The sequence below is a fragment of the Heterodontus francisci genome, chromosome 36 (genome assembly GCF_036365525.1).
Source record: "Heterodontus francisci isolate sHetFra1 chromosome 36, sHetFra1.hap1, whole genome shotgun sequence".
Classification (NCBI taxonomy): Eukaryota; Metazoa; Chordata; class Chondrichthyes; order Heterodontiformes; family Heterodontidae; genus Heterodontus; species Heterodontus francisci.
Genome location: NC_090406.1, coordinates 27998482 through 28012978, shown reverse-complemented (window position 1 = coordinate 28012978; position 14497 = coordinate 27998482). Strand labels below are relative to the sequence as shown.

General features: G+C 44.3%; 1 protein-coding gene across 4 annotated transcripts in view; it reads left to right on the top strand.

Annotated features, from left to right (window-relative positions):
- Positions 1 to 14497, top strand: part of zap70 (zeta chain of T cell receptor associated protein kinase 70) — a 143345-nt gene that overhangs the window by 108106 nt on the left and 20742 nt on the right. For all 4 annotated transcript variants that reach the window (XM_068016397.1, XM_068016398.1, XM_068016399.1 and 1 more), the window contains 4 exons: positions 683 to 714; positions 6633 to 6693; positions 12635 to 12806; positions 13236 to 13442. In XM_068016397.1, coding sequence (XP_067872498.1) covers positions 683 to 714; positions 6633 to 6693; positions 12635 to 12806; positions 13236 to 13442 — 472 coding nt within the window. The remainder of the gene's footprint in view (positions 1 to 682; positions 715 to 6632; positions 6694 to 12634; positions 12807 to 13235; positions 13443 to 14497) is intronic.

Genomic DNA, 14497 nt, shown 5'->3' with positions numbered 1-14497 from the left:
TTAAGTTATCTCCGCATATACCCTGTTAACCTCCCTTCAAAAAGGAGAGTGACTGGTTGCTTATTAAATAACTTGCTTCTCTACAATCCAATCATTTTCCAGGCACTTAACCCTGGATATAAGCACATGTATTTATAGCTGGAGGCCAGGTAATATCTTCCCAAAGCAGACGTCCTAAATTACAGAGTATCCTCATGAGCTATATAAAGCACATTCACCTTATTTGTGTCAGGAAGATGCATGCAGGACATTTGATGATGTGTATTAGGCTTCCATGTCAGAAAGTGCTCTTTTCATTAACAAATATTCAAAAAGTTAAAGCAGCATCCCTTAACTTATAAAAGATTGATATGAAAGAGGAATTTTACAACTTCCTTGATAGCTTGGCTATAAGCCCTATGCAGTCAAATAGCCTGCTGACACTTGTTGTCAAGGTTCAGTTGTAAACAACGGTCACTAAATTGATGCTTCAAAGAATTCCTGCTGCCATAGAATTATATTTCATTAAGGAAGTGAAGCCTTTAAAGAGGAAGGGAGGAGAAAAAGGAATTCTGCCCAATCAGATTTTAGAATACAAATGAACAGGTTTGTGAAAGCAAGCTTGAAAAACACACTGCAGGAGTGTTAAAGATTTCATAAAAGAGTTCAGATGTATTCATTTTAATTCATTTTTACTTCACAGAACCAGTGAGACCACCATCACTTCCTCCCAATGTGAGTATATCTTTTATATTATAGTTACATGTTCAACTTTTCTGTTTTGAAATTATAAAATTCTACAGAACTGATGGCTCAATGCACCTTTGTTGGCTCTCTGAAAGAACTCGTCACTTAGTCCCATTTCCTGAATTTTCATAACACTTACATTCATCCTTATTTTCAATATTTATCAACTTCCTTTTTAAAGACTATTATCAATCCTGTTTCCACCACTGCTCCTTGTGGGGGAATCCAGTTTGGAGATCCCTCTGCATAAAAGAAAACTTTCAATTCTCCTTTCATTCTTTCGATGATAATCTTATACTTATGCCCTCTAGTTACTGACACTGATAGTTCTTCTCAATTTAAATCACAATTCTGAATGGGATGGATTTTGATCTCAAACAAAAAATTGGCTGTTCATTACTCTTACACTTGCCGATTAACTTTCTACAGGATTTTGCATTTGAACTTACTGTAATTGGAGAGCCATTTCAACAAAGTGTCCTTTACTGGGACTTGTGTGAACAGGGCAACCAACTAAGTATCTCTTTAACCAATCAGGTTGAAGGATTGCTAATGACAACACAGAGTCTGAACCAGGAAGTGTCAATTAGAACATTTAATTCAATGTCAGATCGGGTACAGAAAGTGAAATAAGGGGAGAGAAAGAAAGATTGGATTCACAGAAAGTGATAAGGGACAGAAAGAAAATATTATAAAAATTACACTTTTTTTGTATTTTAAAATCTCCAACAATAATAAATTCTGAAGGAATAAAACTATACATTTGTTGTTAATTGTCAGTGCCAGTGAGGCAGTAATTAAGACTTATTTACACTAGACTGAACACACCATATCTTTCTCTCGTGAGGTTAGTGTATACACATCAAGTAAGTACAGTAATTTAATCTGGTTCCATCTATATTAATGGTGAGTCTCCTGGCAAGATATTGGTATAGCACGGATCCTTGAGGTGCAGTGTAACTTAATAGGAACTTTCTGATAAATGTACTGGCTGTAGGTTGCTGTCCAATTTACAGTTTAACAATGGTGAGTACTGATACTGATTGGCATCCTTCCATCTCCGAAAGACGATGGACACGCAGCAAACAATCCATTTAGGTGGGGTGTCTTCTCTTGGTGCACCTTTGCGGATGGTTGCAAAGGCCAATCCTCAAGAGGCAGGTTCTATCACAAGTGCCGCACGGGGAGCTGCCAAGTGACACTGAGTTGTTTTCAGCATTGGCTCCTGTTGCCAAGCTGCTGTAGCTACTGGTTGTTATGGCAGTGCATGCTAGTTGACAGGATGTGTCGCCATTTCCCTCTTTCACCAGCTAGTGATTCCCAGGGACGATAGCCAACATTTAGGGCCTTCATGTCACACTTGCAAGCATCCTTGAAGTGGAGTTTTGGGTACCAGACTGGTCATCTGGCGTCTGCTACCTCACCATACAGAAGGTCCTTGGGTATGAGACCATCTTCCATCCTGTGTACATATTCAATCCACCGGAGCAGCCTCTGTTTGATTAGTGCCAACATAATTGGCAGCTTTACCTTTGAGCGGACTGCCACATTTGTAATTACATCCTGCCAGGATATATCCATAGTGTGCTGCAGAGAGTGAAGATGGAAAATTATTGAGCTTCTTTTCCTGGTAGCTGTAAGTTGCCCATGTTTCACAGCCATACAGCAAGGTGCTGAGAACACAGGCCTTATAAACCATCAGGTTGGTCCTAAGGTACGGCATCTCTGCCCCTGATCACACTAAGTGGAAGTGGTTAGCAAATTCTGCTACTTAGGTCCAGGGTGACAGATAATCTTTCCCTTGATGCAGAGCTCGATACGCGCATAGGGAAAGCAGCTACCACCTTTGACCGACTTGCGAAGTGCACGTGGGATAACACCAAGCTGACCCTTAGGACCAAGTTGAGTACTGATAGAGTCACCATTATTTCTAGAGCAACATCAAGCCCAATATCTTCATTAGAGCTCCTCTTATTCTTCCTAATGTGGGGTGTCCAAAACTGGCTGCAATATTCTAACTGTTGCTTAACAAATGATTTGCATAAATTTATCTCTATCTCTTCTTTTGTGTTCCAGACCTCTATTTATAAAACCTAAGATTCCATATGTATAATGGTCTCTAGAAGCTTACCCACTACCAATGTTAGGTTTACTGGTTTGTAGTTATCTAGTTTATCCCTTCTGTCCTTCTTAAACAGAGGTGCTACACTGATGATCCTCTAGTCCTCTGGCACATCTTCCATCTTGAAAGATTAAAATCCTTGCTGTTTATGCCACTTTTCTGTGGTGAATGAGCAGGAGAATCCGTTCAGAAACTTACACTCAAAATTCTCCATTACAATGGCTGGAATTCTACGTTGGGGCGCAGGCCCAACACACTGGCGAGCCCGCCTCTGCCGGGCCTGCAAGTGACGCAGTGATTTTACGTGGCCCAGGTCCTTAATTGGTCTCTGAGGCAGGAAGTCCAGCCTCCAGGAGCTGCCGACCAATCAGCGGGCAGGTAGCTCTTCAGTCCCAGCAGCGTCGACCACTACACGGACTGCACCCAGCGAGAGGAACAGCTGGGGAGAATCGGCTGGGCCCCAGCGAGACAGGGGGTGTCGGTTGGTGAGGTGGGGTGGAATGTGCTCCAGTGCAGGCAGTTTGTGCTGTGGGGGGGGCCCTCAGTGGGGCACAGGATGCCTGATCAGGAGGACCACCCCCCAAGGAGGCCACCAGAGGGCCAGTCCCAGGCTGCAAGGAAGCTGTCCGGTTTTACTGCTTTTATAAATCCAATTTTTCTTTATGTTTCTATTTTATTTTTTTATTTTATTTTATTTTTATTTAGAGATACAGCACTGAAACAGGCCCTTCGGCCCACCGAGTCTGTGCCGACCATCAACCACCCATTTATACTAATCCTACACCTGTCCCTATATTTCTCTAACACCTACCTATACTAGGGGCAATTTATAATGGCCAATTTACCTATCAACCTGCAAGTCTTTGGCATGTGGGAGGAAACTGGAGCACCCGGAGGAAACCCACGCAGACACAGGGAGAACTTGCAAACTCCACACAGGCAGTACCCAGAATTGAACCCGGGTCGCTGGAGCTGTGAGGCTGCGGTGCTAACCACTGCGCCACTGTGCAGCCACTGTGCTGCTAGTATTTCTACATATCCCCCTTCAACTTTCTAAGCTTGCTTTGTTTCCTATATTTTCTACACTTTACTTAACTTTCTTTTGTATTATTATTCCCAGTGTTGATCATGTGTCTCATTGCAATTACATTTTTTCTATTCATCCAATTTCCTTCTGACAGAATATGCCTAGTTTGTCCTCTAATCATCTCCTGTTTGAATGTTTTTAATTGTTTACCCACTATTATTTGCTAATTTCCCTTTCCAATTTTTTCTGGGCAATTTCCCCTTTTATTTCCTCAATATGTTTGTCCAGTCACTTAACTATGGCCAAAAATTTAATGTTGTTGCTCTCATTTTACAGGCATAAAATGAGTGGCAAAGCATCCAATCTAGCAGGTGTCATGCATGCACGCACAGTGGCGCAGTGGTTAGCACCGCAGCCTCACAGCTCCAGCGACCCGGGTTCAATTCTGGGTACTGCCTGTGTGGAGTTTGCAAGTTCTCCCTGTGTCTGCGTGGGTTTCCTCCGGGTGCTCCGGTTTCCTCCCACATGCCAAAAGACTTGCAGGTTGATAGGTAAATTGGTCATTATAAATTGCCTTGGTGACAGGATTGCAGAGGTTATATAGCACGGAAACAGGCCTTTCAGCCCAATCAGTCCATGCCAGTGTTCACACTCCACTAGAGCCTCTTCCCATCTATCCTCATCTAATTCCCTTCGCCCTCATATACTTGTCTAGCTTCGCCTTAATGCATCGATACTATTCGCTTCAATGACTCCCTGTGGTATCAAGTTCCACGTTCTCACCACTCTTTGGGTAAAGGAGTTTCTTCTGAATTCCCCATTGGATTTCTTGGTAACTATCTTATATTGATGGCCTCTAGTTATGCTCTTCCCCACAAGTGGAAACATTCGCTCTGTATCCACTCTATCAAAGCTTTTCATAATTTTAAAGAACTCTATTAGGTCACCCTCAGCCTTTTTTTTTTCAATAGAAAAGAGACCCAGCCTGTTCATTCTTTCCTGATATGTATACCCTCACATTACTGGTCTCATCCTTGTAAACCTTCTCTGCATCCTCTCCAGTGCCTCACATCCTTTTTATAATATGGCGACCAGAATTGCAGGCAGTACTCTAAGTGTGGTCTAACCAAGGTTCGATAAAGGTTTAGCATAACTTCCCTACTTTCAATTCTATTCCTCCAGAAATAAAGTCTGGTGGTTGGTTTGCTTTTCTTATGACCTTGCTAAACTGTGGCGCAACATTTAATGATAGGTGTTTTTGTACTCTGAGATCCCTTTGTTCCTCTACCCTACTTAAATTCAAACCTTCGAAGTAACAAATGATGTCCCTATTCTTCCTACCAAAATGTACTACCTCACATTTATCTGTGTTGAACTTCATTTGCCAATTATTTGTCCATTCTGCAAGTTTATTAATGTCCTCCTGTAATTTGTTGAAGTCCTCCTCAGTATTGACTATCCGCCCAATTTGGTGTCATCGCAAATTTAGAAATTGTGTTTTTGATTCCAAAGTCCAAATAAAATTTGTGAACAACAGTGCTCCCAGCATTGATCCTTGTGAAACACCACTGCCCAACTACCGCCACTGTGAATAGCTACCCCTGACTCCCACTCCCTGCTTTCTATCTTGAAACCAGCTAGCAAACAATTCTGAAGAATCTGTGCAGAGCTTCCTCCTAAGCCAGTATATCCTTAGAAAGGTGCACTGCCCTGAACCACATGTGGTCTAACTAGGGCTTTGTATAACTGTAGCATAACTTCCTCCCTTTATATTCTCGCCTTCTCATTATAAATGCTAACATTCCATTCGCCTTTTTGATTATTTTTTGTACCTGACCACTACACTTTATTGACCTGTGTACATGGATCCCTAAATCTGTTTGGGCCTTCACTGTTCCTAACTTTTCACCATTTAAAAAACACATGGATCTATCCATTTTGGTCCAAAATGGACGACTTCACATTTACTTGTGTTGAAATCCATCTGCCACAGTTTGCTCACTCATTTAATCTGTCAATGTTTCTTTATAATTTTATGCTTTCACCCCCATTCTGATCGCTGCTTTGACCCGATCGCTGCTTTAACCCCACACCCTGTCCTGAGCACTGATTTGACCCCTCTCTGGATCAACCCCTCCCTCTTTTTATGGCTGTCTCAACCATTCTCTAGTCACCCCCTCCCTCTCCCAGTCATTCTTATCCACTCCCAGTCACCCCCCCCACCTCCACCCTGATCACTCCCCCTTCCTGCAATATATATCTGAGGGCATACTGCTGGCGATGCAGCAAGAGCCAGCAGCTTATCAGTCTGATGTAAATGAGGCCCTAGGACCAATATCGGATTCTTTCTTGCGCCCAGTTTGCACCAGCCAATTTCTAGGCCTGTATCTTATCTTTTCAATTTTTATATGCTATATTGACTATTCCTTAGATATAGCATCACTTAATTTCATAGACCTAGATTCAGAATTTCCTTTCTTTTCAGCCCCATGTTCTGCTTCCCAGCCTTTACTGTACTTCTTTCCTCAGCTAAGAATAGGACCAGCCTTAACATCACAGCTGTATTCCAGACCACAGACTATCTGTCAACAAGGCCACAGGAGGTCTTCAAGTCCTTCATAAACAGTATTGATTTCTTTGTGTCCTTTAGTGGAAAAATTATGTAAGAATAACCAATATATAAGCACTAAGCTTTACATTTGCTTGTTTGCATACTGATGGTTAGAAGTGTTAATAATATCAGTCTTTGATTTTCAGCGACAAAGTGCTATCAGCCTTGGCTATAATCCTGATGGATACACACCAGAACCAATTGGTGGTGAGTTTCTTGTAACACTGTGTTGAGTTGTACTGAGATTATGAAAATAAATGACAGATAACATGGTTGGCAAGTCTTTGCCTGGTCGTGCTATTTGTGGTCATACCCAGAAAATGAACAATCAGAGAGCTGACATCTGCATTCGTGCCTTTCAGCATTTGAGTAGCCTTACTAGGCGTAGTATTAGGAAACTAGCCCCAATCGCTCAAAAAAGGAGCTATCAGTATTTGGTGGCAAATGACTTCTGCCTCTGTACATATTTTTACCAGGATTAATTGTTAACTGTATTGGGTATAGAAACAATTAAAGATGAAATGGTGCAGCAAGATGCTAATACATTTCATGGCATTTTAAAAAACAAAATCTTTTTCCTAGGAATTATCTCCCCTCCTCTCCCCTTTGGACTGTGTTGGCTCCTTCGTCACTGGGGATGGTTCATGGTTTCCAGTAGTCTTCTAGTACCACTCCCAAATTACCATTACTCGCTATTCAGCATTGACTGTGTCAGCAACCAATGTGACAACAGTGAATAGCAGAGTTGATCCCAATTCTTTATTCACCCAACAGCTATGTAACCAATTGAAAGAGGAAGCATGCCTGTTGCAATCAGCAAAGGAAAAATGGCATGAAATCTAAATTTTAAAAAGTGCTCTTCATGAAACTGTTTAGAGGTTAATCCAGAAGGTTTAAAGAAATCAGAGATTGAATTGTATATGAAAGGTGCTCATTGATGTTTCACCTCTGGGGCTTAGGTTTAGATCTGGTTCGAGAAGATCTTCTTTATTCTGCAGGTGTAAGGCAATGGTTTCCAAGCTGGAGTCCCCAGGCTCGTCTGTTTTCTGTCTCTCAGTCATTAACTTTCTGAATTTTCCTGAACTTGTTTTTTGTTTGCTTGCTTTGCATAAACTAAAGAAAAGGAATTTTTTTTTTCATTTGGGTGACTGACATTGTCTTTCAGAAGTCCTTATGCATTTGCCAATATTTGCAGGACATCTATAGGAGTATGTTAATGCTTACTGGGGATACCCAACCCCTTTGCCTTGTGCTCAGAAATGTTTGAAAATCACTGATATAAGGATGCTTCATGAAATAGCCATGGTCAGTCTCAAACCAGCTCCTGGTGGATCACAGAATCATAGAATGGTTAGAGCATAGAAGGAGGCCATTTGACCTGTCGTGCCCAAGCTGGCTCTCTGCAAGAGCAACTCAGCTAGTCCCACTCCCTCATCTTTTCTCCCAAGTCCTGCAAATGTTTTTCTCTTCAGGGACCAAGAGTAATGAAACTAAGTTTGCTGATGATACAAAGTTAAGCAGGAATGTAAGTTGTGAGGAGGGCACAAAGAGACTGCAAACAGGTTAAGTGAGTGGGCAACAAGGTGGCAGTTGGAGTATAATGTGAGGAAATGTGAGGTTATCCACTTTGGTAGTAAGAATAGGAAAGCAGGATATTTTTTTAAAAAGCGTGAAACTTGTCGCTGTTGATGTTTAGAGGGACTTTGATGCACTCGTACAAGGAACACAAAATGTTAGCATGCAGGTACAGCAAGAAATTAGGAAGACAAATGGCATGTTGGCCTTTATTGTAAGGCGTTTTAGTACGAGAATAAGGAAGTCTTGTTACAATTATACAGGGCTTTGGTGAGACCACACCTGGAGCATTCTGCACATTTTTGGTCTTCATATTTAAGGAAAGATATACTTGCCATTACAGTGAAGGTCCATTAGAGTGGTTCCTGGGATGAGAGTTTGTCCCTTGATGACAAGATGAGTAAATTGGGCCTATTCTCTGGAGTTTAGAAGAATGAGGGATGATCACATTGAAACATACATGATTCTGAAGGGGTGAGACAGCGTAGACACCGTGAAGTTGTGTCCCCTTGCTGCGCAATCTAGAACATGGGGGCACAGTCTCAGGATAAGGGGCTGATCGTTTAGGACTGGGATGAGGAGAAATTTCTTCACTCAAAGGGTTGTGTATCTTTGGAATTCTCTACCCCAGAGGGTTGTGGATGCTCCATCATTGAATATATTTAAGGCTGAGATAGACCGATTCATTAAGAAGAAGGGCTTCTATTCAGTTGGTCTGCAATCACAACAGGAGCTTCCTGCATGTGTGCGATAGCATTCTTGGCAGCTGCCATAACTCCTTCATCCTCTGCCAGTCCAGGATGCCACAGCTCTTCATTCCACCTCCCAAACTATGTGGATGGATTCTAGAGGACAAGGGTTATGAGATGAGACAGAGGTGCTAAAACTGACACCATCAACTCACAACGACCACCACTGAGCAGGCCATAGGGCTTCTGAAGATGAGTTTCCAGTGCCTGGACTGGCCAAGTGGCGCCCTGCAGTGCAATTCTGCAAGGGTCTCATGTCTTGTCATGGTCTGCTGTGCTTTCATAACATGGCCCTCCAGAGAGGTGTGGACATTGAAGAGGGTGAGGCCCTGGAACAACACAGTTCATCGGAGGAAGAGGAGGCGCAGGACGTGGAAGAGGTGGAGGAAGAGGAGGAGGATGATGTAGAACACAGAGATGCCCTGACTGCACAGGGAGGTGGCCAGGACTGGTGCAGGACTCAAGGGTCTTGTCAGAATGCCATCAACATCAGGGATCATCTGATCCAAGCACGTTTCAGCTGAGCCCTTCTAATCCAGGGGGATGGCATGGTCTGGAACTCACTTTGAGCTGCCTCTGAGAGCACTTCCATTGAAGGCGCAGCCTGGAATAGATCCAATCTACCACCAATGAAGGATGCAGAAGTTTCAGAGGTCCCTTCAAGGAGCCTAGCTTCCCTTCACCACCTCTTCCCTCTTTTTCTGTCTTTCCATTAAAGAATGGAGGCTCACATGCCTGGTGTCATCTGTCAATATTTACATAGTGTTGAAAAAGAGAAGTGCTCATTTACAGGTGAGGCAAACTCCAGTGACCCAGTCAGTACTCTGCCCAACGTGGTGGCCGCCACTCTTGGCCTCTTCTCTGCAGTGCTCCCCTCCTGTGGCCTCAGATGTGGTGGAGGCATGTGTCTGCTTGCATTTGAGATGCACATGGCGAGCGTCCTCGTCATGGAGTTGCCAGTGGGGGCACTTCCAGAGGCAACTGCACCGGTGTCAATGGGCTCTGCTGCATAGATGGTCCCTCAGTCACAGGGGCCAAGAAGGCTGATGATGAAGATGATGGTGCACTGTGAGGGGTGGCCATGAGGACCCACGGAGGTGACTATCTTAGGTGGTGGAGGCTGCACTTGTAAGATGTGATGATACTTCCTCTGATGTCTCTGATGCCAGCACTTGCCCTGATGCAGACACAAGACTCTGACCTTTCCTCTCAATGTCAGAAACTGTGGGAGATACAAAAAGAGATCATGAGAACTAGCTTTGGAAAGCAGAGGTTTATCCTGGGCTGAGGCTTCCCAATGTAGCTGAGTTTGTAGCATGCTGTTTGACACCCCTCTCATTTACACTTTGCAGTACCTTTTCAACCTCTCCACCAGGAATGCCCGTCTCACTCCTGACTTGCTCCTGGTGGGGGAACACCCTGGCAATCCCCATGGTTCCCTCCTCCAGTGTAGTTACAATGTGCAGCTGGGGCACTCCTCCTCCTGTCAACACCTTTCTCAGGTGTTGTGAGCTGTTTTCTCCTGCAAGGACAAAAGAGGGAGAGATAAGGCATAGTGGCGCAGTGGTTAGCACCGCAGCCTTACAGCTCCAGTGACCCGGGTTCAATTCTGGGTACTGCCTGTGTGGAGTTTGCAAGTTCTCCCTGTGTCTGTGTGGGTTTTAGCCGGGTGCTCCGGTTTCCTCCCACAGCCAAAGACTTGCAGGTTGATAGGTAAATTGGCCATTATAAATTGCCCCTAGTATAGGTTGGTGGTAGGGGAATATAGGGACAGGTGGGGATGTGATAGGAATATGGGATTAGTGTAGGGTTAGTATAAATGGGTGGTTGATGGTCGGCACAGACTCGGTGGGCCGAAGGGCCTGTTTCAGTGCTGTATCTCTAAATAAAATAAAATAAATAAAAAATTGTCGCTATGGTCAATGCCATTGGGTCACTGACAGAGGAAGCTGCAGGTATCAGTTCTGGCAAGTCCTCAGCAGTGTTCGGGCTCTGAGTCTTGCAGAGGTGTCAGTAGATACCCTGGGCTCACATTCCTCCCACCATCTGGAGCAGCATGCAGCCTCAGGCTCGTCTGCTGGAGGTTCAATACCCAGAAGCCTGTCATGAGGTTCTGGTGTCGCACTCACCTTGCCAGATCAAATATGGTCATTGATCCCTTTCCAGTACTGGACCCAGTTCTTCCTCACCACACTTTGACTGCTGACAGTCTCAGCAATCTTGATTCATGCCTGCTTGGCTTGGGAGGGTGCCCTCCTCCTGCCACCCTCCTGAAAAAGCAACTCCCTCCTCGCCTTCACTGCCTCAAGGAGGTCAGCATCTGTGAAGCAAGGGGCAGTCCTGCTCCGGGTGCCGGACCTCTGCCTTTCCTCTCCCATCACTGCTGCTTCAAATCACTGAGTAAAAGAAGGGCGCTGGTAATGGCTGCTATGCTCTGTTTATATAGGGCCCACACTCGTTCAGTCTCACCTCCATTCCTGCCCCCGTAGCCGCTAATTGGCCACCAAACCATCCCCTCCCCCACTTCAGCCAATTAGCAGGCTACCTCCATGATAATCGGGGCCTGTGACTGCTTGCCCCCACTCCGAGGCAGGATCAAGATGCAGAAACAGTTGAGGTTGGTTTCCCAACCTTGGAAGAAAAATCAGAATGTTTCAGGTTGATCTGACACATTTGGCTGAATGTAGTCCAGCATGCAGGGGTTCCGACGACGGGCTGTACAGACGAGAGGAACCCTGCCTTGGCCTTCAGAGCCCTCCCGCCACGCACCCCCACCCCCCCATCCCATCGACACAATTCAAGGGCACTTGGGCAGTTATCTGCCCGGTGCGTGGTCTCCATTCCTTTAGCGACTGGACTCCTGCCTTAGAGAGCTGCCGGCCAATCAGAGGGCTGGTAGGTCAGTAGTATCGGCAGCACCACCGGGAGTGGTGGCCACTGCCAGTACTACACCAGGCCTGGGACCAGGAGCAGCCATGGAGCTCTGGACCCAAGGTAAGGGAGGGGGCGTCACCAGGGCCAGTCAGGTAGGCTTCAGCAGTGGAAGGGGGAAGGTGTGTGTTGAGGGCAGGTGGGGTGTTAACAGAAGGGCTGCCTTTGCAACTAGGGGACCTTCGAGGGCCACAGATTACCCACAGAGGTGGCCCCCCACCAGCAAGCCTGCAGGGAGGTCGCCTTGTTTTACTGGGCAACCTCCCGTGGCGGAGGACCCCCCCCCCCCCTGCAACACTTGTTTAATTCCAGTGGTGATGGGAAGAGGCCCTTAAGTGGTTATTAATTGGCAACTTAAGGGACTTAATTTGCCTCTGTGTGGGAAGACCATCTTTGGCCTTTCTCACCCCCAACATAATCGCGGGATGAAGGGAAGGCAACAGGCACTCCGCCCACCTCCAACCCCCCCCACCACCGTCCATCACTATTTTATGGGCCCCCTGCCTTCCATCCCGTCTCCCGTAAAATTCCACCCATCAACTCTGTTTCTCTCTCCACAGATGCTCCCTGACCTGCTGAGTATTTCCAGCATTTTCTGTTTTTATTTCAGGTTTTGTGCTGAAATTGATGCTAGATATATTCTTGGGACAGAGCAGAAAGTCTTGTTCTGTATCTGGCCATGTAAGATCAGAATTGGGAAATTTGATGATGACATTATTTGACTCAAGTAGTCTACATATTTCCTTTCCTATTACTGGCATGCTCTGAGTTCAAAATATACTCAAAGAAATAAGAAGTTTCAAATGTTTGAAAGGTTGATAAACTCCCCTTAAACAATACCATAGTATAAACTTCAAGTATGTTTAATTAATCTGAAAACTCTTCATGTGCAGGACGTCGGATTCTTCCTATGGATACAGATTCATATGTAAGCCCCTACAGTGACCCTGAAGAGTTAAAAGACAAGACATTGTACCTGAAGCGAGAATGCTTGCTAATAGATGAAGTGGAGCTAGGATCTGGCAACTTCGGCTGTGTGAAAAAAGGGGTGTACAGGATGAGAAAGTAAGTAATTTCAACGCAAAAGTAACACATTAACCCTTGAAAAATACCCTGACAGTTCAGTGAGTAAACCCAACATACAGTGTGGCCATTCAAAGCATTTGTCATGGACAAAAGAATAAATTATCATAGAGGTGAAAGACTGTTAAATAAACAAGGTAGCAGCAGGTCAATGTCGACATGACGTAAAGTGTGTTAACAGAAAAGTAGGAGAAAGTGGAATGATAATAGGACAAGGTAGACATTCAGTGGACCAATTGAAAACAAACAAGAAAGCATATTAGAAAATCAAAATTAAGGAAGTCAATACAGTTAAAATGATAAAAATCAAAAGTGACTGACAGAGACAATAGAAGATTGAGAATTTCATGCACATTTCCATATTTATGAGATGAGACAGCTCCTATTTGGTGTGCTTATTTTTTAATCCAGGAAGCAGATTGATGTCGCTATCAAAGTACTGAAAAATGATAATGAAAAATCATTAAAGGAAGAACTAATGAAAGAAGCAGAATTTATGCAGAAACTGGACAATCCTTACATTGTGCGAATGATAGGAGTGTGTCAAGCAGAACATCTGATGCTGGTGATGGAGATGGCTGCTGGAGGTCCACTCAACAAGTTTCTGTCTGGCAAAAAGTGAGCATTGGTGCAAATATTCCTGGTTATAAGTACACACTCTCCCCATTACGGCACATCCCACTTACCTAAAATGAAGAGCAGAGATAGAGGTTGACAAAAATAAGAACCTCCTTCAAGTGTAATGTAAGGATACGGTTGGAGTTTAACAGGCATGAATAAGCTTCCCACCACTTGTCCATATAAGACATTGTTGGTATTTTACAGGACAGGTGAGCTCATTATTGTGAACAAGTGGCACAGACTTGTGACTGAGAGTTGATATTCTGCCCACTTGATTCCATATACGTGTGAAAGGAGCTAAGCTGTCCGGTAAAAACATGAACCGCACATTGAGTACAGCAGAGTTTCCAAGTAAGGCCATTCATCCAATTTGCTTTTAGTCTCCCGATGTAGAGAAGAGATCACATTGTGAGCAGTCAAACAATATATTAGGGTTGGAGGAAGTACAGTTTAAAAAACCTACAGCTTTGAATACATTTTGCTTAAAAGATTCAAAACTTCTGCAGCATTTTTTATGTAATGAAAGCTGCCATTTATAACAAGTGTGATAGTACTTTCCCCTCAACCTCGTCCCATAGATTAGAATTATGTGGCCAATATCTTGCAGTACTGGAGATCAATCATCTCAGTTCCAGGAGTTCCTCAGTATAGTGTCCTAGGCCCAACTATCTTCAGCTGCTTCACCTTCCCTCCATCACAAGGTCAGAAGTGGAGATGTTTGCTAATGATTTCACAATGTTCAGCACCATTCGTGACTCCACAGATACTGAAGCAGTCCGTGTCCATATGCAGCCAGACCTCGACAACAACCAGGCTTGGGCTGATAATTGACAAGTAAAATTCACACCAGGCAATGACCATCACAAATAAGAGAGAATCTAACCATCACCCCTTGATTTTCAATGACATTACCATCGTTCAATCCCCCACTATCAACATCCTGGGGATTAGCATTGACCAGAAACTGAACTGGACCAGCCACATAAATACTGTGGCTACAAGAGCAGGTCAGAGGCTAGGAAGGAATTCTGCGGCAAGTAACTTGCTTCCTG